Raw genomic sequence first — 23,586 nt, forward strand, 5'->3', positions numbered from 1 at the left:
TAAAGCCATTTTGATTGATGTCGTTATCCTTATTTTACTAAGAAAAAAATCTTTCTCAAAGTAGACAGTAGACTTATTTTACGGTCTACCTCCGGTTAGATGTTGTGCCATAGTCACAGCTTAGGATTCGATACTTTTTGGCTGTGCCTAGTGTTGTGTTGTAAGGTAAAGTAAAATTATAAAAAGACTATAGGAGTAGTTTGAGACTGTTTATAAGATTGTCCTTTATTAATAAATGAAATATACGAGTATTTATATAAAAGACTGTCTGCTGTGTTCATATCTCTAGTGCTATCTTGAAGTTATCATTGATTAACCAAAAATGTATATGATTATTACATAGTCACTAATTTAGTCTTCTTCTAATAAATGTTAAGTCTTCTTAACTCTCTTTGCTTTAAACTAAATTTTAAGTATTTCTCAGACGTACTAAATTAGACTTGTGATGTAATATCCTTATAGTTCTTACTATGACATTTATTGTTAAGCTTATATCACAAATGGTATCAGCATGGATAAACCTTTGTTAGCTCTAATATGGCTATAGCCTTGCTAGGTCACCACACCTAGGACATCACATGTTGTAGTGATTGTCCCTTATGCGCCTTAAAATTTGTAAAAATAAACAAATAAATGTTGACCTGAAAAATAAATAAATATTGACCTGAAACTTTTAAAAGTGTCTGACTTGTTAATAGTGTATTGAGTGGAATATAAAAAGGATCACAAACCCAAACGTCAAACGTTTGGCGAAGAGGTTTATGAGGATGAAAAATAATTTTAAATGACTTATATCAACAGTGAATGTTTTATACGTTCCGGCAGGTAGTATATAAGAGAAAGTGTTGTATATTGTAAACCTCAAACGGTGTATACTGAGCCACTCAAAAATGTTTGATAATTACGCAGCTTTTAGACATAGCCACGAAAACACGTCTTAGGCTATGATTAAGCATACTTTGGCTGTTGATGAACGAATGTCTTGGCAGATATTCTGTTCAGACGTTCTATCGCAGTTGTATTTTTAGAAATTTAAAAATGGCTATACCTGCGTCAGTTTTTGTGTCTTTTTTTTTTTGTTGTATTTAGTATTTCAGGCTTGTGATGTACGGTCCCACATCAAAAATAAATTTATTTTAAATACTTTAACTTCATACAGATAGTCATGAAAAAGATGCGTGTGCTAAAAACGCAATTAGTGGATCCTAATTTTAAACATTATATACCCATAACGCTTTTGTGTACACACATAAAAAAAGTGGAGGGGTATAAAATTGGTAACAAGCTCAAGTAACGCCCCTTCTAATTTACGTGAAACTGTTTGGGCGTACAATCTTTTGTTACCTTCTTTAAATTAAAACTCAGTTCCCCAAGGGTTTTGACCCACGTTGGCTTTTGGATTCCAAGGGAACACCTTCGCACACTACATGAAGAAAATTACGTTGTTATTGGAAGTTAGAATGGCTCAAAAAATATTTTTCCCCAATTTTTGAAAAACGTCACCTACTTTCTACAAATAGTACAACCAGCTTTTCCAATTTTTTTGTAAAATCTATCTATTTGACGAGGATAGTTTTAAGAAGGTGGTAGAGGTAGAGCGTAGATTCATCTAGAAAAAAAACATCTACTGTTATGGTAGAACCTTCATTTCGTATGACAACGTAGAATTAGATAGAAAATAAAAACGTAATCTCTAAAAGATGAACCCAAGGCATTTGACAGACAGACTCTAGGAAAAAAACACCCAACGGTTAACAACTACTACACGGACCAAGAGCAGTTTTGCTATTTCCTTTTTCTCAAGAAAAGCTCGTGGAACCTTTTGAAACGACCAAAGCTGCAAACGTCATTAATCAGAATGTGAAAAAGTAAAAAGATGTCTGTAATCAAAATCGGGTTAAGTCATGCCTTTTTAGGAATTGATCGTCAAACAGACGAATTTGATAACCCATATTGCAATGCTAATTCTATCGAACATCCACAAAACTTTATCCAGCATCCTACCAATGTTTGGTTACTAGAGTCATTAATAAATGATTTTAAAAACATTGGTTCTACCATTCGTTTGGCCATTCAATTTATAAAAAGTAGGTCGAATCAAGTTTTTTTTTCTGGCCAATCTAACTTCAAAAAAAGCTGGTGGAAGCATAGTAAGCTGGTCATGTTCCCTTAACAAACAGGAAATGGATTTAAATATTTGCAGTGTACCCTTTGAACACACAAATGGGTTTTTATCACAGAAAGACATTAAAAGTTGTTAAGCGAAACCAGATTCTCGTAAATAAGCGGTACGAGTTGAACAAATCTTATGAGCTTGTGTCTATTATTATACCACCCCCCCCCCTCAATTTTTTTTGAGTGTAAAAATGCGTATTTAATAAATTATTTTTACTATTGGATCCGCACCAATAGTGGTTTTTAGCATATAACCCCTTTTCATGAATAGCCGTATAAAGGAAAAGAGCCCATTTCTCCATGTAAATGAAATTCATAATTCATATTTTACCGTCCATCACACACCCAAAATACTAAAAACAAAAGGGGGGAAACTCAATTATAGACGCAGGTACAGTCACTTCGGTTGAGGATATCATAGATATAATAATAAAGTTAATTGTCACATCACATTAAGGATAGATAATAAATATTAAAGTTAATCATGAATCGCACATTATCCCGCTTGTTCTCATCCTACCGTTGGAGTCTGTACACAGGGCAAAAGCAATACAATCGAATGGGCCTGGACTATAGAATATTAATAGATCCTGAGCACAAATATTACTCTTGTCATTTGATGTTATAACTGTTGATCCCTCTGACTAATATTTATATACTCAGTATGGAAGGGCTAAATTTAAAGACATGTTGATTATTTACTATCACCAGATTATTACATTTTGATCCAATAAGGCGCTTAATATTCTCCCTAGAACTATCCCAGTTCTTTATATAAATACCCATAGTTTTTTCTCATAGACCAGGAAGACATTTTGGAATACATTTTTGATACGTTTTTTAGTTATATTTTTTCGTCCATAATAAAGTGGTATCCAAGTTCTAACAGTATCACTTTTTGGTTTATTTTAATTTTGTTCTCCATGCAAAACAACTTCTAAGTTTCTGTATATACAGCAACAAGAGAAAATATCAGCCAACGCGTTTTTTTTTGGCTTTCTAAAAAGTACTTGCCACAATGCTTATAAAAAATCAAGAATTGGGTCACTTAGGATCGGGTACCTTTTTGGTGGTACCAAAGAGTTGATTTATTTCATGGGTCTAACACTATTCGAAGTATGCCATATACAGTACTTTTTATTATATACTACTTGTTGAATTGCATCAATCATTCACATTTGAGACAGTCATTTAGAACTATTTTCGCCGGCTCATAAAACCCGTCCCCAAGCTTTTGTTTATTTTAGTTTTGTGATCCTTTGGATTTATCCTTATCGATACACTTTTAAAAAGGTAGACACGAGCTAATTTTTGTTTACATCACTGCTCAAATTATTATTATCTGTACTGCGGTGGTGAAGGTGCATTCTCGATAGGTTTAGTTTAGGGGAAAAAAAACTTATAATATAATAAGGGCTATTACATTCGCAAATGTTCTTTTGACGTTGTCGATTAGCTTTGGCTAATGTACTAGTATTGCTATGAACATCGTCTCTAACATTTAAAAAATAATTTTAGTATCTGAAAAGCAATTCAAAATTGAGTTGGAGGGCATAGTTTTTAATAAAATTTACAATGATTACTTGGTGGCATTTGGTAGTTATATTGGCAAAGGAGCAGACACTTCAAAAATTGTAAGTCGGCATTCATTTCAATATCAAGAGAAAAGAAGAAGTTGTTCTATTTTGACAATTTATGGTGCCTCAGGGACAGCCAAAAGGTACCTAGATCATGACTACGTGCACTTTGGCTGTCCCTAAGAAAAGCTTTTACGTAATGGCATCTGCGGAGATGAATTTAGATCCTCACTTATTTTGCCTTTACTTTGTTAGGCAGGAATTACTTCATAACATATTTATACAAACAGATATTACGTATAGCATTCTATCATATTCCTTTAGAGCGTCACATATATTATCCGAAAGCGATCTAATCTTTTAGTATGAATACCAGTAGTTTTTTTTAGTAGAATTCCCTAATCTAATTTTTCTCGAAATAAAAGATCAAAAAACTTATTCCACACCCGTAATTTTTCCTTTTTGGGATCACCACGCCCGTAACCCGACTCTGCCATCGGACTATGAAATATACGGGCGTTGCAAACTGACTGCCCACCAAAAATTCAATCCTCACCCCGTAATCCACTATGACAGCAACTCAACTTCGTAATTAGATAATACCACCAAAAGATGTTGAATGAAGCAGTAACTGTTACGCGTGCTCATATATTGGATTAACTCTTTGAGGATTTTGACGAGGAGTTTTCCAAATTGACATGCGATAAATTAAAAATGATCAAGGATACCCGCAAATTTCATTCCACTAATTATTATGAGTACAAAGAAGTGCAATATAAGCTTATTACCCGTTATACAGACGTACTTGATACGTACCATAGCCGTATTGCCACTATCACAATAATATTAGATTTTTTGCACCTGTTTATTCCTTCCAACGTCAAGAAGGATTACGATGCAAAACGTGTCGTGCCAATGCTTGTCGGTATTGATGTGGAAGATATGCCTGAAACATTAGCTGTAGGGGAATCAAACGAAAAGCACAAGGATGAATTAAAAAAACTCCTTTTCACAAAAAGTAACAACCTCGGAACATGCCGTAGAATTATAATGGCTAAGCTGATTATAAAGCTTCTTCATCGTTGTTTTGCTGCGAATGATTACACATACGCCAGTGTGAGATCAAATTGCATCTCTTTTCTTAGCCTCTTGGTTGAACCTTTAGTTCCTTCTCCAACTTCAAATACAGAATAAAAACTACTTTCTATCTTTTTTTTTACTAAGTTGATTTCCACTTAATTTGTAAGACTTTTCGATTTCCAGTCAAGAACCCACTTAATTTCTAAGATTTTTCGATTCTCAGTCAGTCAGTCACCCACTTAATATTTAAGACTTTTCGATTCCTAGGGCAGAAAAAAAAGACAAGTACTTCTCTGCCGCTTAATTTCTGATATTTGGAGCTTTTTAGTGCATGTTATGCGGCTCAGATACAAGATCCCAGTCTATATGGGTCTGATATTAGCGCTTGAAAATTACGGGCGTGGAGATATTATGTACGGGCGTGAAAATATAACGGGCGTGGAGATATTACGGGCGTTGAGATTATTCTCAGCTACAAGAGTCGGGTCACGGGCGTGGAGATCCCAAAAAGGAAATTTTAACGGGCGTGCGTTAATGGCTTTGATAAAAGATATACATAGTTCTAACAGTATTTTCTTTTGTTACCCTAATTTATATTTTATCTCCATCTCAAACAGTTATAGTTGATATTTATGCATTAAATTTGTAATGAATAAAATACGATCCCAAATATAGAATGTCTTATCGAGATTTGGCTATTTCGTTGTAGAAAGTAGGCACCCATTACTTCATACACTATTTCTTTATACACTTTACCAGCTGTATAATTATATCGATATATACGTAAATGAACCATTTATATTAATAGTCGTTCTATTCTCTCCATGGGTAGATAATCTATTGAGAGAACTATTAACATTACGTTTCTCTTTCTTATAATTCTTGATTTGATCTGAGAGGAATCTCTTTTCGATCAGTGATACCGTACCTCAGTGGTATAGCATTCTGTATCGAACTGTCATTCGCATTTATTGTATTTAGGCCAATCATGCAATCTTTAATATAGAAGTATGTACTCGTAGTAGGAGAAGTTGAACAGGAGTATACAAGTGTATGCTGATATGCAGCATCAAAGTTTGTTTGATTTCAAAATTTATTTATTTAAACAATTTGCTTATTTATTCTTAAGTGAATCGTACCCAAATACGACAAAAGTATTTTGCAATTCGGTTAATAATTAGTCTTATAAATTATTTTCTTTGCTGTATTTTTTACCGGTGTCAATTACACAAAAAAAAAATGATTTCAACTTCATAAATGGGATCAAACAATGCTGACATGCACAACAAAAATCGTGTATTTACCGGTAGACTCCAATAAAGTATAATTGAGTTCTAACAAAGCACAACAATCTCAAACATTTCTGCGCCCCTTTCTGTTCTGTGTTGGTTTAAAGAATCTTCAATTAAGCATTATTTAGAATACTTTAGTAAGCAGACTGTAGATACGACCGTAAACCCTGAGCTCATCTAAAAAAAGGCAGAATATAATAGTTCCAGACATCTACATGCACCCTTCCTTTTATACCCTGGCTTGCTGAAAAAAACATTTTTTTATACGGCAGCATTTTTTTTATTAACTAGACCTTTTTGTCAAATATGTCAAATATTTTAAAAAGAAACTTGCTCAAGGCCTGCGCAAGACCTACTGTTCGAGTGAACTCGCAAAGATGTTTTTCCGTTTCTAAGCACTACTTTGCAGAGGAAGAGGAGGAAAGGCCCAAGTTTTCAACTCAACGTATTGAAGATATTATTGCCGAATTTGAAAAACCACTTGTTCAATCGGATCCCACTGACATTGATCCACGCACAACATTGCTTTACTCAGTGGAAAAATTTAAGCCTCGTAGTCCAGTCATCAGTCAAAAAAACATGGACAAGTTGCGCACTCAATTGCACAATGCATACACTGTTGATCAGTTAGCTACCATCGTGATTGCACATAAATTGAAGCGTAAAGGATTAAAGAAGGGCCAATTGATCAATAGCATTATCGAAAAACATTGGGGTATCAAAACAGCACAACAACTGAAAGAAGAAGAAATGAAGCGTCAATTAGATATAATCAAACAAACCTTTCCTGCCTCTCGACAAGAGCTGTTCTTTATCATTGGTGATAACGGGAGCACCATTCGAAATATCGAACAAGAGAATCAAGTGAAGGTCACCATCGATGTGCAATCGAATCAGTATATTGTGGAAGGCCCCTCTGCTGCTGTTGTGAAGGCAAAAAGAGAGATCTTGACCCATTTGAATATAAAAGAGGATACAATGGACATTCCAACAAGCGTTGTCGAGAACTCGAATTTAAAAACGGAAATATCAAACTCGTTGGTGGATATTTCCAAGGTGGCTGGCACTTTTATAACTATGGACGATAACAAGGTAATTTTTTTAAAGGCGTGTGTGCTTAGTTTAGGCACCAAGTCTAATAGTATAAGTTATAGTTTATTTTGGCAAGTATATCTGATGATGCAATGGAAAACGCCAAACGTTTATTGAGTCTAATGCTTAAAGAGGTAAATGGCGATTTTTTCTTACAATGATTGATAGATTAATGCATGCTAAAATGGAATCTTGCTTTTAGTTGGATGCGACCAGTGATTTATCGAACAAGACAGTAGTACATGATAATGCAGAGTTTACAGTATTACCGCTTCATGACCCAACTTCCATGACATTCTATGATAAAAAATTAAACTGGAGCAGACTGGAGGGAGATAAAGAGGTGGGTGGATTTAAAGTGCTTGGTGGCGAAGAAAAGTAAGTGTAGCACGTGCAACCCGAAGCATCTAGTTGGCTTTTACTGACATAACCACAGAATTGCGAATTTACAAGACATGAAACAACTCTTGCTGAAGCCGTTGGGAGAGCAAGATTTAGATCAGGTTACTATGGAGGCAAGGTAAATTGTTTTTTTTTGTTCTTCATGTTCATTTTCAATTTAATCATCCAAGTCCTATTTTAGATTCGGTCATCTCTTATTCCAAAATGCAAATATTACCAAGAAAATTAGTACGACTGAAGTTTTAAATCTGTATAAAAATAGAACCTTGTTCTTTCCTACGTAAGATTACATTATAATGGATGTGACCTTATGATATGCTAACTATAACTGATAGAATGCCTCCTCGTCAATTGACTTCACCTTTCATACCAATGACTTTAGACGGTGGATTTCACCAAAGATCTGTGCAGTTAAGTTACACCAATAAGTCACTTTTAGAAGGTGATAAAGAAATGGATTTAAAGAAACTCCATGTTGAATTTATTATAAACGAGAACGGTGATATCACGCTGAAAAATATAACCGGCATCAAGAATCAATCTGTCGTTGATATTCTGGGTATTTACGGGTAAAAAAATTAAAAACTTGTATCTATAAATTACAGACTAGGCTAACGAATGGAGTTTATATATAGAAGTGTGGATATTCGTTTATTGGCAAAGCAAGCCATTGATTTCTCAGACAATGAAGAACTTACAACGTATTTCAGTGACAAATGTGAACTAACCAGGTAAAGTCTTATTTCTTGTCCTGTAGTACAACATGAACCTAATAGATATATTGCTTGATCCCTGCAGCTATTCTGAATTAAAAGCACCCAAAGGCCATGTGATAAATGATGAATCCAGTATGATTCTTTCTGATATTACATTTTTGAATAAGAAGAGATTTATGCTTGACACAGGGCTTGTTGGTATAAATTATATCCAACAACAAGATAAACGAGTTGGCAGAACCGAAATGATTGTAAGTTTGACAAGTCTTAAAAATAGATTATTTTTTTTAAGCAATTTTTTTTAGGTTAATTCAGTTGATCCTGAAACGTTAAAATCATCCAACTCAATCGATAGATGGCCATCTTTCTCGAATGTTTTGTCCAAGATTGCCAGCAGATGGGATTATTCCACTTAGTTATCCACGTGATCATAATAAAGTGCGCTTTCATCACCCCCTTAATCTGCATATATCTTCAGCCTTTTATTTCTTTTATTTTCCTTTTCTTCTTTCCCTTTTTTTTTCTTCTTATTATTTCCTTTCCAAATACCTCCTATATTTCAACTTTAATACCTAATACTAATATCACTAAATAATTAAAGAATCATGTCAGAGATCACCACCTCCACAAGCACGACTACAAGAAAGAGAAACAATTCGATTATACCCTACGAGTTTCGAAACGATACGAGTGATGGAGGCATGGAACGAGCAGCTTTAGCCACTGTTTTTGGCGTGAGGGAATACACCGAATCCAAAATATTTTGGAACTCGGAGGAAGACTATTATGATGACAACTCTGCGACGACAAGTACGAAACCTGTTCAACGAAGCCTAAGCAAGCGTAGTTACACCAGCAGTAGCAGTCGTCATGTACAACCTTCCACCAATAAGATCTTACCCATCATACCAGCTGTAAGTGAATTTGGTGATATATGGTCGCAAGTCAATCCAACCACTACCACCACCACCGATATGAATAACAAGCAGCAACATACACAGGAACTGACCAACAATACTAGTAAAGTTGAATACAACAGTAACAGTTTTCAGATATCACCACCTGCTGATCTTTCGGATTATCCTCTTACTCTGTTTGATCTTATAAAATCAGATGAAAACCCAAACTTTATTTTGTGGGGAACTATTCAAAAAACAAACAATACAATTCCACCCACTGCTCCCAAACAACAAGACGAGACGGAGGAAGATGACACAAAGAAGAAGAAGTCAAGATGGTCTGCTCATCAATTTATATCAGATAGTTTTAAAAAAAAGAGCCCTACGTTTTACAATAACTCTTTACCCATTATGTTATCAACCGCAGAAGAAAGTCGCGTGATTGAGGCTGCTACCATTGAAAAACTTGTTGAGAAACTCACAATATCTTTGGGTAATGTATTTAGGTATATGGCAACCAGAATGATAAACATCATCTAACTCAACTTGCCATTATAGACTACACTTTTATGACAGACTTTTTTCTGATATTTCGGGTGTTCATGTCACCTCTGCAGCTATGCAAATTCTTGATCACTCGGTTTAGATGGAGCATAGAGAACAACGAGGAAGAACGATGTATTGTTAGAATAAGGTACATATAAAAAACAATACTGCATGTTCATCTTTTTAATTAAATATTACAATAGAACATTTGTTGTCATGCGACATTGGCTACTCAACTACTTTTTACATGACTTTATACCTAGTCGAGAACTTCGCATTGCGTTGACTAGTTTTTTGAATGCAATGCCATACCATCCACTGATCAAACAATCTCCCAGAGATCAACGCATTATCAAGGGGTTAAAACGTGTTGTACGAAGACTAAAAAAGATATACTATGCTTCCTCATCTTCTGGTAAGAAAGTGCAAGTGATCCAACCCCCTCCTCCTACTTTTGAGCAAGAAAAAGTTATGGCCATGGTGAAGGATAAGTTGGCCCAAAGTACGATCAAGCAAAAGACATTCAATATCGTGGACGGTATTCATGTGGATACTCGACATAGTAGCAATACCGCAATCAAAAGTGCGCATGCTGCTCCTGTTGTTGTTATCGGCAACTACCCTACCAGAAGACGAGGATCATCTGCTTCATCTGCACATCTGAGTAAATCACACGAAAATGAATCCACCAGTGCTTCTTTAGAATGGGCAAAAATCAGTCATCCATCCGATTACAGCCAGCGTAATTTATCAGACAATTCGCTTGAAAGCGCACTTTCCCCAGGTACCTCGGAGGATGAAGAAGATGATTTATCAGAGTTTGACGAAGACGAAACCCAAAAAAGCTTTAGCAGCAAACCCACCGCGAGTACAACTCAAATTACAAGTGATGAACTATCGGAAAAGTTGGAACGGCTTCGACAACAACAAGAAGAGGACGACGAACGTAACCGAGCAGAATTCTTTCTGTCTGCTTACAGAGATAACCCATCTTCTATAACAGCGGGAGGGTCACTCCATCAGTCGAATTGGAGTGACAATGGCGATGTACGTACACGATCCTTCTACAACGCACAATTAGCCATACCATCTACAGTTTCTACACCAGATATCTATTACCCGACGGCCGTCATCTCTTATTTTGATACGGACGAAAATAATTTAATTGCTTCAACTTCTTATAATTCCATGGCATATCCTTCGGTAACTGAATCAGAAATTGTTACCCCTTCGAATGACTGCTTGCAACAACAACAGCGCTATCATTTTCTGTCACATCACCCTGAAGACAAGACATTATTGTCTCAACGCTCTAGTAAAATCTTGTATGATCCGAAAAAGAAACCTTTGCCGTCTTTAAATGATCCCATGATTACATCGTGTTCTTCCATTGCTTCTTATGCAAAATCCAAGCAATTACCAAGGACTCCTTCTATCAGAAACGAGGAGGATGGCGCAGAGTCTTGGAGATTATCCATTCATAGTAGCCATAAACAACAAACGGCCTCTTGTACGTCCGAATTAAGACGCACCGATTCAAATTTGACTGAGGTAATCTTAAGTAATTATAATACATTCTTTTTAGTCCACCCTTTTTAAAAGCCCACGTTATATTAGAATACAAGCCATACCCCAAGGTCTAGAATTTTAGAGATTGACATCTCTCATAACCACCATCCTACGCCTCCTTTACCTCTTTACATCAAAGCACAAGAGCGAAAGTCGATTGTGCTCAGTTACTCTACTTCTGTGATGGCAGAGCAATTTTGTTTGATTGAAAAGGCGATCTTACTAGCCGTAAATTGGGAAGAACTGGTTGACTGTAAATGGACAAAGATGCCAAGCTCTACCTTATATCACCCGAATTCGGATATAAGCCATCTTCAAAGTGCCAGTAGCAGTGTCAATGATGACAGTAGCGGTGGTCCTGTGTCGAGTGGTACACAACCACCACAGCCAGGCATGTACTCACGTCAAAAGAGGATGAAGCAGCAAGAAGAGAAAGATACAGATGGATCCCAGAGGGGTATTGAAAAGGTCATTAATCGATTTAATGCCGTATGTCAATGGGTATCCAGTGAGATTGTTCAGACAAGACAGATGGATGATCGTGTCAAACTCATTGAAAAGTTTATTCGTCTGGCCAAAGTAAGTGACACTCTTCGTGAGATAGAAAAAACCATGATACTAATACCTTACTATTTTTTTTAAAAAAAAAATTAGAAATGCAAAAACATTTGTAACTTTACTACATTGATTCAAATCCTCTTGGGTTTACAGTCATCCTCGGTATCAAGGTTAGAAAAAACCTGGAGTTTAGTCAAGAAACGAGAAATGAAGATATTACAGGAGCTTTCAACATTTACCTCACCTACGAAGAACTGGAAGAACATTCGAGATAGTATGACTAAAGTAGCAGAAGAGTATGGAGAATCGCCCACGGAAATTCAAGTGCAGGTGCCAGAAACCAACAAAAAGAAGAAAAAGAAGCCTGGTGTTACCATCAAATTGCCGTTTGGAGGATGTATCCCGTTCTTGGGGATCTACCTGTCGGACCTTGTGTTTAACGCTGAACTTCCTTCTTACTTACCATCGACCAATAACAATATACGAACAAAACGTCAAGGTACGATGGATCAACTTCTTTCACAGCCATTAATACACTTTCGGAAACATCGGATCACAGCGACTGTGATTAAACGTGTACTTGTATTTCAAAATTTGGCAAAGCGATATTCATTTGATGAATCGGGAGATGCTTTACTATACTCAAGTTGTTTCCAAGTCACTTCCTTGGACCCAGATACCATTAATAAATTAAGTTATGACATTGAACTTTAATGATAATAATAAAAAAAAAATTGAAAAACAAGAGAATGAATGAGACTATTTGTCTACATAAGTAAAAGGGTTGGTTTTCTTCAATAATGAGCCGAGTTTTGATTTCTTTGGGGTATTAGCACCACCATGCTTGAGGAACCCGCCAATACTTCCTAATGTCTTTGGTGTTTCTTCTTCAGGCTTGGTTGGCTTTGGACCAGCAATAGCTCCGAATCCAACGCGAGGTGTATCTGACGTATTATTGTTGGTTTCTGATAAAAGACGTTTGAATCTGTTAAGATTCGTAGGAGAATCAAACATGGATTTAGTTCTGCGATTATTCAGAGGTGAATGAATGCTCTTCATAGTTTCAATTTGGAATCCCTCATCGTCATCATCTACACTAGCTAATGTCATGTTATTTACAAGTCCTCCTCTCAATGGTGATGCCATGGGGTCCGCATCCTATTCACATGATTTTAGTAATTGGATATAAAACAACAGATGCTTGCAAAACTCACCTCGATAATCAGATTTTCCTCATCAGAGAATACACCCATTAAATCATCTTCCTCTTCTTCTTCGTCATCATCATCTTTAATTACAAGCTTGTATCGTGTGCTACTTGGTGGTGCGGTTTGGATGTCTTCGTCGTCATCTTCGAAATCACTTAAGAAAGACGTCTTAGTATCATCTGGTATAGGTAGTGATGCTTTGGCAAATGCTGATGTTTTCGGATCGTTCACTGAATGGAAAAAACATTGAGAAAGAGTATATAAAAAAAAGTTTTTTATCTTACATAGGCTCATGATTGGATCTTCTCCCTTCTTCTTCAAAAGTTTGCGTCTTCTTTCAGCAGCAGCCAAACGAACTGCAATAAGATCATTGTCCTCATCATCGTAAAGATCAATGTCCTCCAAGAGAATACCAGCTTCTGCAGCAGCCTTTTGTTTACGCAGACCACCTCCAGTAACATCTTTAAGCAATCTTTGAATCATATTACTGTCATTTTCGGCATCTTGTTTACTAAAATCAAAAAGTTAGAAAAATAAAGACTGAAAAATCAATCGATAGTCTTACTTGAATGCGTCTCGTACAGTGGCTTCGTCGACATGTTCATTATTTTCATGGACCAATAAATCATCCTCCTCAAATTCATCGAGATTTTCACCAGTATCAATATCTTCACCACCCGCACCAAAGAATTCGTCATCTTCTTCCTCTGCTTCCTCCTCAAAAAATTCGCTCTTCTCTGCAGGCTCTGTTGGTTCTTGTCTTTGTTTACGGATCTTGGGTGCAGCAGCGACAGGTTCGTCAATCTCCATAGCATCGTCTCTTTCTTGGATGGGACGTCTCTTGAGTCTACTCAAAGGTTTTTCTTCTGTAGGCTCAGCTGATTGAGTGGGCTCAGTGTCCTATTTTAGATATTTGGTAAGTATAAGTCTAAGATCTTATTCTGCATGCTTATTGTTTTACCTTTGCTTTGAAAAAGTTGGATATAGAATGGGCAGGGGTAGGAGTGGAGGAGACCTTCTTCTTCTTTTCAGCTTCCTCGTCATCATCGCTATCTTCGAAAATGGATCGCTTGGTCTTTTTATTCTTCCATCTGTTCATTGCCATGGTGCCCATATCGTCATCCTCATCTTCGTCAGATTCTTCCTCCTCAGCTTTTCTTTTAGTGGATATATCCTCTTCCGCATCATCATCTTCATCCTGACCGGATAATTGTTGTAAGTAATTTGCCTCTTCCTCGTCATTGCTATCGCGATAATCAGCATCCAGTTCCTTATCGTCGTCATCGTTATGGTGCTTCTGCTTATTTCGATTAAAGTGCATTTCAATCTGAGCTTTGATCATCCTTGCATTTTCCTCCTTCTCTAGCAACTTTTTAGCTCGTTCAGTCGCAGAAGAATATGTACCACGGGCTTTAGCTTGTTCTTCCATTTTAATGCGATGGGCATAGCCTTCTTCGGCCATACGAGTCAATAACGACTGATTGTGAGCTCGACGTGATCTGGCAGCAGTGTCCATGGGACTCCAATTGATGCTGGGATTACGAATACGATCGGGTGATGTGATGGTGGTTGGCTTGTTTATGATGATGAGACCGTCGTCACTTGAGTCATCTTGACGCGGCAGAATAGATCTCGCTGGTGGTGCTGGTCGTGGTCGTGGAGGTAATTTTCGTTCTTCCATTTCGAGACGCTCTAATCTAATTCTTTCGTGTTCATCGTGGCGCTTTACGAGATCTTCATAGGTTTTAATATTGTAGGTGATCTTCATTGGGACATATTTGGATCTTCTGACACGTTCCGCTTCTCTGTACATTTCCAATTCTTGCTTCTTAGTCAGTGGACGACCTCCGTCACTGGAGGCGTCTGAGTCGGTATCCAAAAACTCGGTCGTTCTAACTAATCGCTCACCGTTTTCATCCACCTTGTTGATATGTGATGTATCCTTTCGTGTTCTTCTTCCCTTTGTCTTCTTCTTTCTCGGCCTGATCTCCTCCTCATCGTCTGACTCTTCAGCAGCAAACTTTGCAAAGTTGGCTTGTAATGCATCGGTCTCTCTGGGTGTTTCTTCCTCCGCACGTTTCTTCCCCTTGTCTCTCCTCTTCTTCTTTTCCTTGGATTTTTTCGCTTTCGTTGTTGGCTGTGCCTGTTCGTCTTGTGGTTCGGGCATATGTGGAAAGTTTACAAATTTGTTTTTGGAGATATCGTGGTTTAGACTGGCGAGAGGGGTGGCTGTCTTGTACATGGAATCGTTGTCTGATTCCGAATCGTCTTGTGTTGGCTCGAAATCTTTCCCGTCGGAAGTCATGCGTAAAATATTCTTCATGCTCTCAGGAATGTTCATCGACGCATATTTGTCATGATCGAGTCCGGTCTCATCTTCTGATTCAGAATGGTCGGGTTCTACGGGCCGTGATATATCCTCCAGGCCATCGACATGGCCCTGTGTACGATCCGAGTAGGGCATGTTATTGAAATGAGAAGAAGGTTAAAAGAAAAACAAGAAAATAAAAATCGGTCTCTCTCTCTACTCGCGTTTTTATTTATTTTATTTTTTTGAAACGCGTTATGTGACGGCTTATGAAACAAATCTTGAGTTGAATTCGGATGGAGGTGGATACAAGAAACCAGTTTTTTTTGTTTGTTTTGTTTAATCAATGATGATCTTTCCCTATGACAACGTGGTCATTAAAAGGGAAGTCCAAAAATCATTCGCAAGAGCTAAAAAGAAACAGAGAAAAAAACTTCTGTCTTTATTCACTTGTAGCTTATCCTGTTTCGGTGAGTTAGTACACATAAACTCGCCCTGTTTATGCGCATATGAGACTTTTATATTGAAATTATTCTCGGCTCAACTTGCCGATATTTTTTAAAAAAACATTATGCAGAAGTATTATTTCTTGGTTTCTTTCGGCAATTACATAATGTCGTGGTTACAATCGAGCATATCAAGTGTTATTTTAACAAACAAGAGCGCCCGTAATATCTAAAACACATAGAATCTGAAACTTGGGCGTCCTCATATTTCGCCAGAATTATGTAATAAAAGCTGAGTTCAATCATCTTATAATGTCATGAAACTCGTTGTAACAATAGTAATGTCTGACAGGGACATGATTCCTGTAATCGGAACTAAACGACTCTTTTTGATATGTAGTGAACGGGTCTCTTAGGGACAGCCAAATTTTCTTAGGGACAGCCATTTTTCTTAGGGACAGCCAGGGTGCGCGTAGTCGTAATGTTGATATTATGATACTTTTATAGACATCAAGAGGTCAATATAACTTAACAACTTGGAATATATACACATTTATTACAACCAACATAGTTTAAACCAGTATATGTGTTTTACAGCTTACTTTCAGCTTCTCCTTTGGACTTAACCTTAATATTTCTGCGTAAGATCATGATCAAAGGAGCTCAAAGGCGAAAGAGTGATGATATAATTGCCAAAATAAGTATAAATCGTTTAATAGTAATTGTTACATTGTTTTTGATTGAATATCCTTGTTCCCAGGTCTACAGAACATCCAAATCACAGATCTTACGTTGCGACTACGTGCACTTTGGCTGTCCCTAAGGAAAATTTGGCTGTCCCTAAGAAAAGCGTTTAGCGAAAGTAACTTGCGGATAATACGTATATAATGCAATCTTGTCTTGCTAAGATTATCATAGGAAATACGTGCCAATTGTTTGTAAAGACAAACATTTAAATTTTTATTAGTAGCCGCGATAAAAGCCGAACAAAAAAATTTAGTGGTCAAAACAACGAGAATTCTATCGGTAGGTGTAGACCGTACTATGAAGCGTTTAAACAATGTTACAAATAAAAAGAAAAAGTTACTGAGGCATGCAATGCTGTCATTTATATCCTAATGTTGATTTTTACGCAGAGAGTATAGTATATACCCTTATTACCTTGAAGATATAGTTACAATAATTGCAAATTGTAACTGATGTATAATAACTTACTAAAGTACAACCGAAAAAAGTATCTCTATGTTAATGTAAATATATATCTATGTTTTGACATTTCTAAAAAAAAAGCAGATAGACCTGACAAGTTCTCGCTTAACTATAAGCTGCCACACAATTATTAACATTCATGATGCAGGTTGTACCATGATAATAAACAGAGAATTATGCAGTAATACACGTGACTCCAAAACCGAGGTATGCACTTTCTGTAAGAATTAAATCGAACGAGTGGTTACTGGTTTTTTTTTTTTTTTTTTTTTTTTTTTTTTTTGGATCCAGGAGTAGTAGGACAAAAAAGCGCCCAACTAAGTTTATTTTCTCTTTTTTTTTTTTTAATTTCACTCCCTTCTTTTTTTATATATATCTTTTTAACTAATGTTGCAAGAAAAATACATTGGACTCATCTTAGCCATGAGCTCCAGTGTATTTATTGGACTTTCCTTTGTCATTACCAAGAAGGGACTAGTAAGTTCAAAGAAAAGACACGGTAAAAACCTATATCGAATCTTTCTGTTTATGTCTACTCACACACAAATTTTTAAAAAAGGGGTATCAGCAACGGATGGAAAGTACCATTATTTGAGGAACTGGACTTGGTGGGCTGGCATAGGAACAAGTAAAACTAAGTGCTTTGTTATGTTTTATTTTATTGGTACTGATAGCATTATGTGATTATAGTGGCAGTTGGTGAAATTCTCAACTTTTCGGCATATTCTTTTGCACCACCCATACTGGTAACTCCTTTGGGAGCATTAAGCGTGATACTTGGGTAACGTCAAACCATACATAGACACTAAAACACTTGTGCCTAATGACCATATATTACTAGAGCGATATTTGCATCTTTGTTCCTGAATGAAAAGCTAGGATCGATTGGAAAGATTGGATGTTTATTATCTGTGGTCGGCGCATTTATTGTAGTTTTGCATGCGCCAGAGGATAAAGATGTCACTTCCATTGACGAGCTATTATTTTACGCTTTGCAACCAGGTACCGTATGCGAATTATAAGTAAAAAAGGTTTGTTGTTTTATTAAATACAAAAAAAAAAAAAAAAGGTTTTGTCACGTACTGTGTTATTGTACTTGGTGTCAGCTTCTTTATGATTTATAAGGTGGTACCTCTGTATGGTACCAAAAATCCGTTTGTTTACATCTCCATTTGTTCATTGGTCGGATCCATCTCTGTGATGGCTATTAAAGCATTTGGTATTGCCTTAAAATTGACTTTGGCTGGCCATAATCAATTGACGCACCCTTCTACCTATGCTTTTGGCTTGATTGTGGCTATCTGTATCGTGGTGCAAATGAACTATTTCAACAAGGCTCTCGAACAATTTTCGACCAATGTGTAAGTAAAAATATCTCTTTTGATTACAAACATTTATAAATTTTTTTTTTTTTCATATTCCAAAAGTGTCAATCCAATCTACTTTGTTTGTTTTACAACAGCTACAATTATAGCTTCCGCCATTCTATTTCACGGATTTAATACAGACAACCCAATCAATGTGGCATCCTTGATCTGTGGATTCATCATTATATTTACGGGTGTCTATCTATTAGACTCAATTGCGAGAGGTGGAGGAGAGACGCACTATGACAACGTAGGCATGGACGAGGAAGAGGACGAAGACGAGGTGTTTTTAATGGGAGAGGCTGCGTTATTGAACCAACATGAATCCTCTTCCTTAAATCTGTCGGGTCTAAATCAGGAATCGGATGACGATATCGAGTTGGTGTCAAGACCTAGAAGTCGTCAACTGTAAAAAAAAAAAAACTTGTAATATACAATCCATGTACACACATTTAAATCAAATAATAAATACCCCCCCCCCTCATATTTTACTATTGATTTGATGATAATCCAATTTCTATACAGATTTTGATGCTATTTAACATCATCATGAAAAGCTAAATTCAACGAACATTTTATGGTTGACAACATTAATTACAAAAAAAAACAAGGGATGACAAATAAAGCTTGTTTTGACAGCATGTGTAACTGCAATTGATAAGAAGATGTTCATGATCAACGGTACACATTTAGGCATGTTAGCTTCGATGCAAAGTCTATCTAAACGACATGCTTCTAAAAGATTCAAGTGAGCCATGCTTAATTTGAATATCCGCATTCATTTGCCCAAACCCTGGTCACCTTGTAACTTTTTTTTTTTTTCTTTATTCACCCATTCTTCAAAAATGCTTTCACTTTTAACAAAGAATGTGTTTGGTCGTTTCATGACACAAGCTACCACTGTTAACAATATGATGATCGTCCGTGGTGTTGCTTCCAAGCCTAACAAGACCGCTAAGCTTAAGGGTGCTCTCAAGGTAGTTATTATTTTATTAAAAGATCGAGATCGTCATATTAACATTTTGTGCTAGGCCAAGCAAAAGAAGAGACGTGCCAGAGTCGCTAAATAAAGAAACAAGACATGACAAAAAAACGAATAAAGAATTGTATTATAAATTTTAATTGAGATTTGTATTATGAATATAGAGAGGGGGGAATTGGTATAGAATATGTACAACAACAACTTTTTTTTTTCTCGACATTAACAAGGACAAAAGTCAGTAGAATGAGGACCAGAGCAGTTAAAGCAGCTTTGGATTGATCTTAAGGAATAAAGGCCTGGAGACGATTGTAAGGTGGGTTGAAGGTTAGGTCGAGGATATGAGTCCAACATTGAACTCTCGGTCACTACAGGTCTAGTGCTGCTATAGTTATGTTGCTGTTGTGGCTGTTGTTGTCTTATCACATTGGAGGATAATGGCCCGAGGCTTTTGGCTGCAAGAGGTTTGATTAATAAGCTGGTAAGCGAACAAAGGACTGGCATTGATTTAAATGGTAAGAGGAGTCAAAGGGACGTACAGTTTTTCTCACTTCAAATTTGAGCACTGTCTGTTTTTTTTGGACGAATCAGAGACGAATCTTTTTAAAAAAAAAAAAAAATCTGAAATCACCAAATAAGCTCACCAGCGCAGACGCGGAAAGAATACTCAATGGAAAAAATGAGGTTCAGTTCCATGCCTAAAAAAATGTAACAGTACGTGGAGTAATTGGCGGTTAAGATTGATAAAACCATCAAGGTGTTACAATTGTACATGTATTACAGGCATTATCTCGAGTATGGTTATCAAAAATTTCAGTTGATTAGGCAGAAAAGTATATTATTTAAAAGTATAAATGGGAGTGTTTTAATAAATTTAGGTGTATAACTCTTGCATGGCTGCTCCGACAAAGGGAATAGCTTCTCCTTGAAGATCTTCAAACGATAGGAATTTCGTGGGGAATTCTACGAGATGACCACGAACTGTGTCTAAATGTTGTCGCACTTCATGCACTGGCATATCGGGATCATGAACATGGCCTAAATTGATCTTCTCGGGATCAGGGTAGAATTTATGATATTCGCTCCATGAAACAACTAGTTTATATCATTACTACAGGTTCACTTAAACAACATTTTATAACTTACTTGTGTCATCGGGTACACAATGGAACACTTCACGGAAAGCCTTCGTGTTTGTAGCAGCCGTGTTGTTCCAACGAATCAAGGTATCATCGTCCAATGGATCCATCACCCAATGATCCTCCTTGGTTTGCGTAAAATCTAATTGAGGAACAGGCAAAGGTAACATGGCATCCGTAACGACGTCAATTTCCTCCTCATCAATCAAACCCAAATGCTCTTTCCACAACTGTCGACGAAGTGTAGCAGCAAATCTACTCGCTTGATACTGCAATATAATCATTAGATACTGATACATACAATCACATAGTATTACTTACAGGCTCACCGTTCATGCGAGACGGAATCATATCTTTATCTTCTGTAATCATTGCAATTTCAGAATCACGATCACCACACTGTGATCTGTCATTCAGATTGGCTGATCCCATAATTACCACACGGTCATCGGCGATCAATAATTTAGCATGGATGTACAGCTCTTCCGTCACGTAATCACTGACTTCTTGTTTCTCAGCAGCTTCATCGCGAGGTGTCTGCATCGCTCCATCATTTACCCAAGGCTCATCCAGCACAGAATGACGATGATTGGACATGGCATCAGGAGCAATGGTATCGGACGCCACTGATTGGTAGGACTTTCTTTGTCCTGGCATGACAAATCCTGCAGGAGGCACAGGTCTTTCCTCTTGTTCATTCTCTAACAAGGGTCTACCAGCCTTGTGGGGAGTAAATCCTGCATCACGGGCCAAGGTCTCTTCCATTGTAGGACGGTTGATGCGGTCATAGCTTCGGAGACTATAGAATCGAATATATTCATCGGGCTCGATACCAGCACTCTTCAGTTTTTCCATTATACTCTTTTGGCCACTGCAAATTGAGATGTACTGGTAGTACATGATTAGTCTGAAAAAAAGTACAAGTTAGTTATGCAATATGAGGTTTTTATGTGTATATCTCAAAAGTGTACCTGGCGGTAGCTGCATCTTTGGTGCTTAATTCGGCTGGGAAGGCGGGCATCAAGGGAATTAAGACAAATACCTTGAATTTCTCTTGATCTTGATGCGCCTTGATGATACGGTCGACGATGGCAGCACCAATTTGGTTTTTGACGATATCTTCATCACCCTTTTCAGTGGCAGTAACTATCAGGCATATATTAGCTACATGCATGTTATCATCATGACCTATTACTTACTAAAAAATTGGTTTTCAATGTAAACATAGTGTTGTGCTTGACGGATGACTTCAATGTAAGCATTTTGAATGGAATGCTGGAGAAAAAAAAAGAACTTATCAGAAATGATAAAATTACATCATCCTCCGACAGACACACATACCTCCAATGGAACACCTGAACTCCATTCAGCACTACTACGAAGCACCTGTACTTTACATGAACCATGTATACCCGAGGTCTGGTGCTCAAAGTGGTATGATCTCAACAATCTGCTCTCAAGTGGGATCTTGAAGCTTTGATAGCTACTATAACCACCGAGTGGGGGCTTTAAGAAGGGAGCCTTTTGCTTATCCAATGATTTGGATTGTTTGACGAAATTCCATCGGTCACAGAAATGACGTGCGACATCCAAAACGGGTTGGCCGAGCTAATTAAGTTTTAGGTAACAATAAAAAAAAAAAGACAGAAATTTGAATAAAGCGGTCTTACCATACAGAGCGAAATATCATGCCAAGGCATACGAGGTATCACGGTTTTATCGATCAGTCTCATATCCCATTCTTTAACTGTGGATAAATTGTACAAATATGGAATTAAATATTTTTTTTTCACTCAGACCCTAAACATTATATTGTTTTTCTTTTTTATACCTTGCTCAAAATCTCTTAAACGCGCATCACTGTAATCCTGACCTTTTTACACATGTATGTGAGCCACATGTGATATGAAATATGAGCGATTCTTTTTTGCTATAGTTACCTGGATAAATCTCCATACTTGGGTCAGCCGTATTGAAATCGGCTAATCTATGCGCATGCGTATCCCAACGTCTAAAATGCAAAATCATGAGTATAGAAAGTGGAAGACATGTATATTCTTTTTTTTTTGGATTGCTACCCGTAACATAAATCAATACCGCCTAAAAATGCAATCCTGTTGTCGACCACAACAAATTTCTCATGATGAGACCAAAAAAAGGTACCGCCTACAGCGTGATCAGGATGTCTTTGGACTATGTATAAATAAATGGGTAAATATGATGCATGACTACACCTCATACACAAAATAATAACTTGCCCACAATATTTTCATGCATATCTTGCAAAGCTTTCTTAGTATGAGCACTATCCAGAGTTAAAGCCAATTCTACTTCCTATTAAACGCCGTTACACGTGAATTAGGATCTAGACGTCATTTCTGTGCGCCTTGTAACAAACCTTATAGACAACAATGTAAATCATAACGCCTTGTTCTGCCTTTCGTTTTAATAGCTGATCAATTCGATATTCAGGATATTTGGCTGGTGGTCTTCTCAAGTACTTTTTACATGTTTATTAGTTAACTTACTACCAAAATGAATATTCTTTAATGATTTACCAATTCGGGAGACTAAAAAAATAAAATAAGTTCTCCGCTATGGTATATTTTTAAACATTAAACAATAGACTTTACCAACCACCAGTCTTCAATGTAGATGACTTCCTGGGCACTTTCTATTGCTTCTGATACAGCCCTAAAACGCCCATCAAATGATGTAAATATTTACATTTAAAATATCAAGGGTTACTATTTTTACCAGCAGTAATCATGGCCATCAATAAAGTACTTGACCATAGCTTCTTGACGAATGGGTGCAAAGGAATCAAAACGATGGCCCTCTGCTAAATACTCTTCTTCTCTTTCATTTTCATCATCTTCTCCAGATTGAACCACACTACTGATTTTCTCTCTGAACTTGCTCTTGACTTTATTGGCAAAATGGCTAAAAACGGGCATAAGTGGATTTTATTTCTTGAATAAAGAATAAAAGAAGAGAAAAATGAAATCAAATCTAAAAGAATCT

At 36.8% G+C, this 23,586-nt stretch overlaps 7 protein-coding genes across 7 annotated transcripts; 4 read left to right on the forward strand and 3 right to left on the reverse strand.

Moving 5' to 3' along the window:
* Positions 1-4,466: 4,466 nt before the first annotated feature.
* Positions 4,467-5,070, forward strand: EV154DRAFT_606986 (uncharacterized protein; the record flags this gene model as incomplete). The annotated part of the gene is made up of 2 exons (XM_051607579.1): positions 4,467-4,899; positions 4,974-5,070. 2 exons carry the CDS (start codon positions 4,467-4,469, stop codon positions 5,036-5,038), a joined length of 498 nt encoding a protein of 165 aa, XP_051451944.1. The 3' UTR covers positions 5,039-5,070.
* Positions 5,071-6,399: 1,329 nt separating this feature from the next.
* EV154DRAFT_84877 (mitochondrial inner-membrane-bound regulator-domain-containing protein) lies at positions 6,400-8,795 on the forward strand. Its single transcript, XM_051607805.1, has 9 exons — positions 6,400-7,216; positions 7,279-7,350; positions 7,419-7,594; positions 7,653-7,736; positions 7,800-7,898; positions 7,954-8,187; positions 8,254-8,349; positions 8,417-8,585; positions 8,640-8,795. Exons 1-9 carry the CDS (start codon positions 6,431-6,433, stop codon positions 8,748-8,750), a joined length of 1,827 nt encoding a protein of 608 aa, XP_051451945.1. The 5' UTR covers positions 6,400-6,430; the 3' UTR covers positions 8,751-8,795.
* A 65-nt stretch (positions 8,796-8,860) lies between these two features.
* On the forward strand, positions 8,861-12,639 carry EV154DRAFT_606988 (ras guanine nucleotide exchange factor domain-containing protein). Its single transcript, XM_051607580.1, has 5 exons — positions 8,861-9,726; positions 9,792-9,927; positions 9,983-11,330; positions 11,397-11,927; positions 12,003-12,639. The coding sequence occupies exons 1-5, from the start codon at positions 8,940-8,942 to the stop codon at positions 12,618-12,620; spliced, it is 3,420 nt and encodes a 1,139-aa protein (XP_051451946.1). The 5' UTR covers positions 8,861-8,939; the 3' UTR covers positions 12,621-12,639.
* EV154DRAFT_452057 (MRC1-like domain-containing protein) lies at positions 12,628-15,673 on the reverse strand. The gene is made up of 5 exons (XM_051597261.1): positions 14,076-15,673; positions 13,680-14,014; positions 13,399-13,625; positions 13,121-13,344; positions 12,628-13,064 (listed from the first exon to the last, which is right to left on the reverse strand). Exons 1-5 carry the CDS (start codon positions 15,576-15,578, stop codon positions 12,666-12,668), a joined length of 2,688 nt encoding a protein of 895 aa, XP_051451947.1. The 5' UTR covers positions 15,579-15,673; the 3' UTR covers positions 12,628-12,665.
* A 1,741-nt stretch (positions 15,674-17,414) lies between these two features.
* On the forward strand, positions 17,415-18,919 carry EV154DRAFT_527320 (magnesium transporter). The gene is made up of 6 exons (XM_051603473.1): positions 17,415-17,576; positions 17,637-17,705; positions 17,768-17,858; positions 17,919-18,079; positions 18,147-18,438; positions 18,505-18,919. The coding sequence occupies exons 1-6, from the start codon at positions 17,465-17,467 to the stop codon at positions 18,854-18,856; spliced, it is 1,077 nt and encodes a 358-aa protein (XP_051451948.1). The 5' UTR covers positions 17,415-17,464; the 3' UTR covers positions 18,857-18,919.
* Positions 18,920-19,568: 649 nt separating this feature from the next.
* EV154DRAFT_527323 (uncharacterized protein) lies at positions 19,569-19,958 on the reverse strand. Its single transcript, XM_051603474.1, has one exon. It carries the CDS (start codon positions 19,925-19,927, stop codon positions 19,646-19,648), a length of 282 nt encoding a protein of 93 aa, XP_051451949.1. The 5' UTR covers positions 19,928-19,958; the 3' UTR covers positions 19,569-19,645.
* A 31-nt stretch (positions 19,959-19,989) lies between these two features.
* Positions 19,990-23,586, reverse strand: EV154DRAFT_527325 (uncharacterized protein). Its single transcript, XM_051603475.1, has 15 exons — positions 23,320-23,586; positions 23,196-23,256; positions 23,121-23,132; positions 22,961-23,062; positions 22,821-22,896; positions 22,641-22,755; positions 22,503-22,573; positions 22,394-22,435; positions 22,233-22,309; positions 21,904-22,170; positions 21,762-21,837; positions 21,534-21,708; positions 20,884-21,469; positions 20,570-20,831; positions 19,990-20,518 (listed from the first exon to the last, which is right to left on the reverse strand). The coding sequence occupies exons 1-15, from the start codon at positions 23,517-23,519 to the stop codon at positions 20,298-20,300; spliced, it is 2,343 nt and encodes a 780-aa protein (XP_051451950.1). The 5' UTR covers positions 23,520-23,586; the 3' UTR covers positions 19,990-20,297.

This window comes from Mucor mucedo, assembly GCF_025094135.1.
Source record: "Mucor mucedo strain NRRL 3635 chromosome Unknown EV154scaffold_163, whole genome shotgun sequence".
NCBI lineage: Eukaryota > Fungi > Mucoromycota > Mucoromycetes > Mucorales > Mucoraceae > Mucor > Mucor mucedo.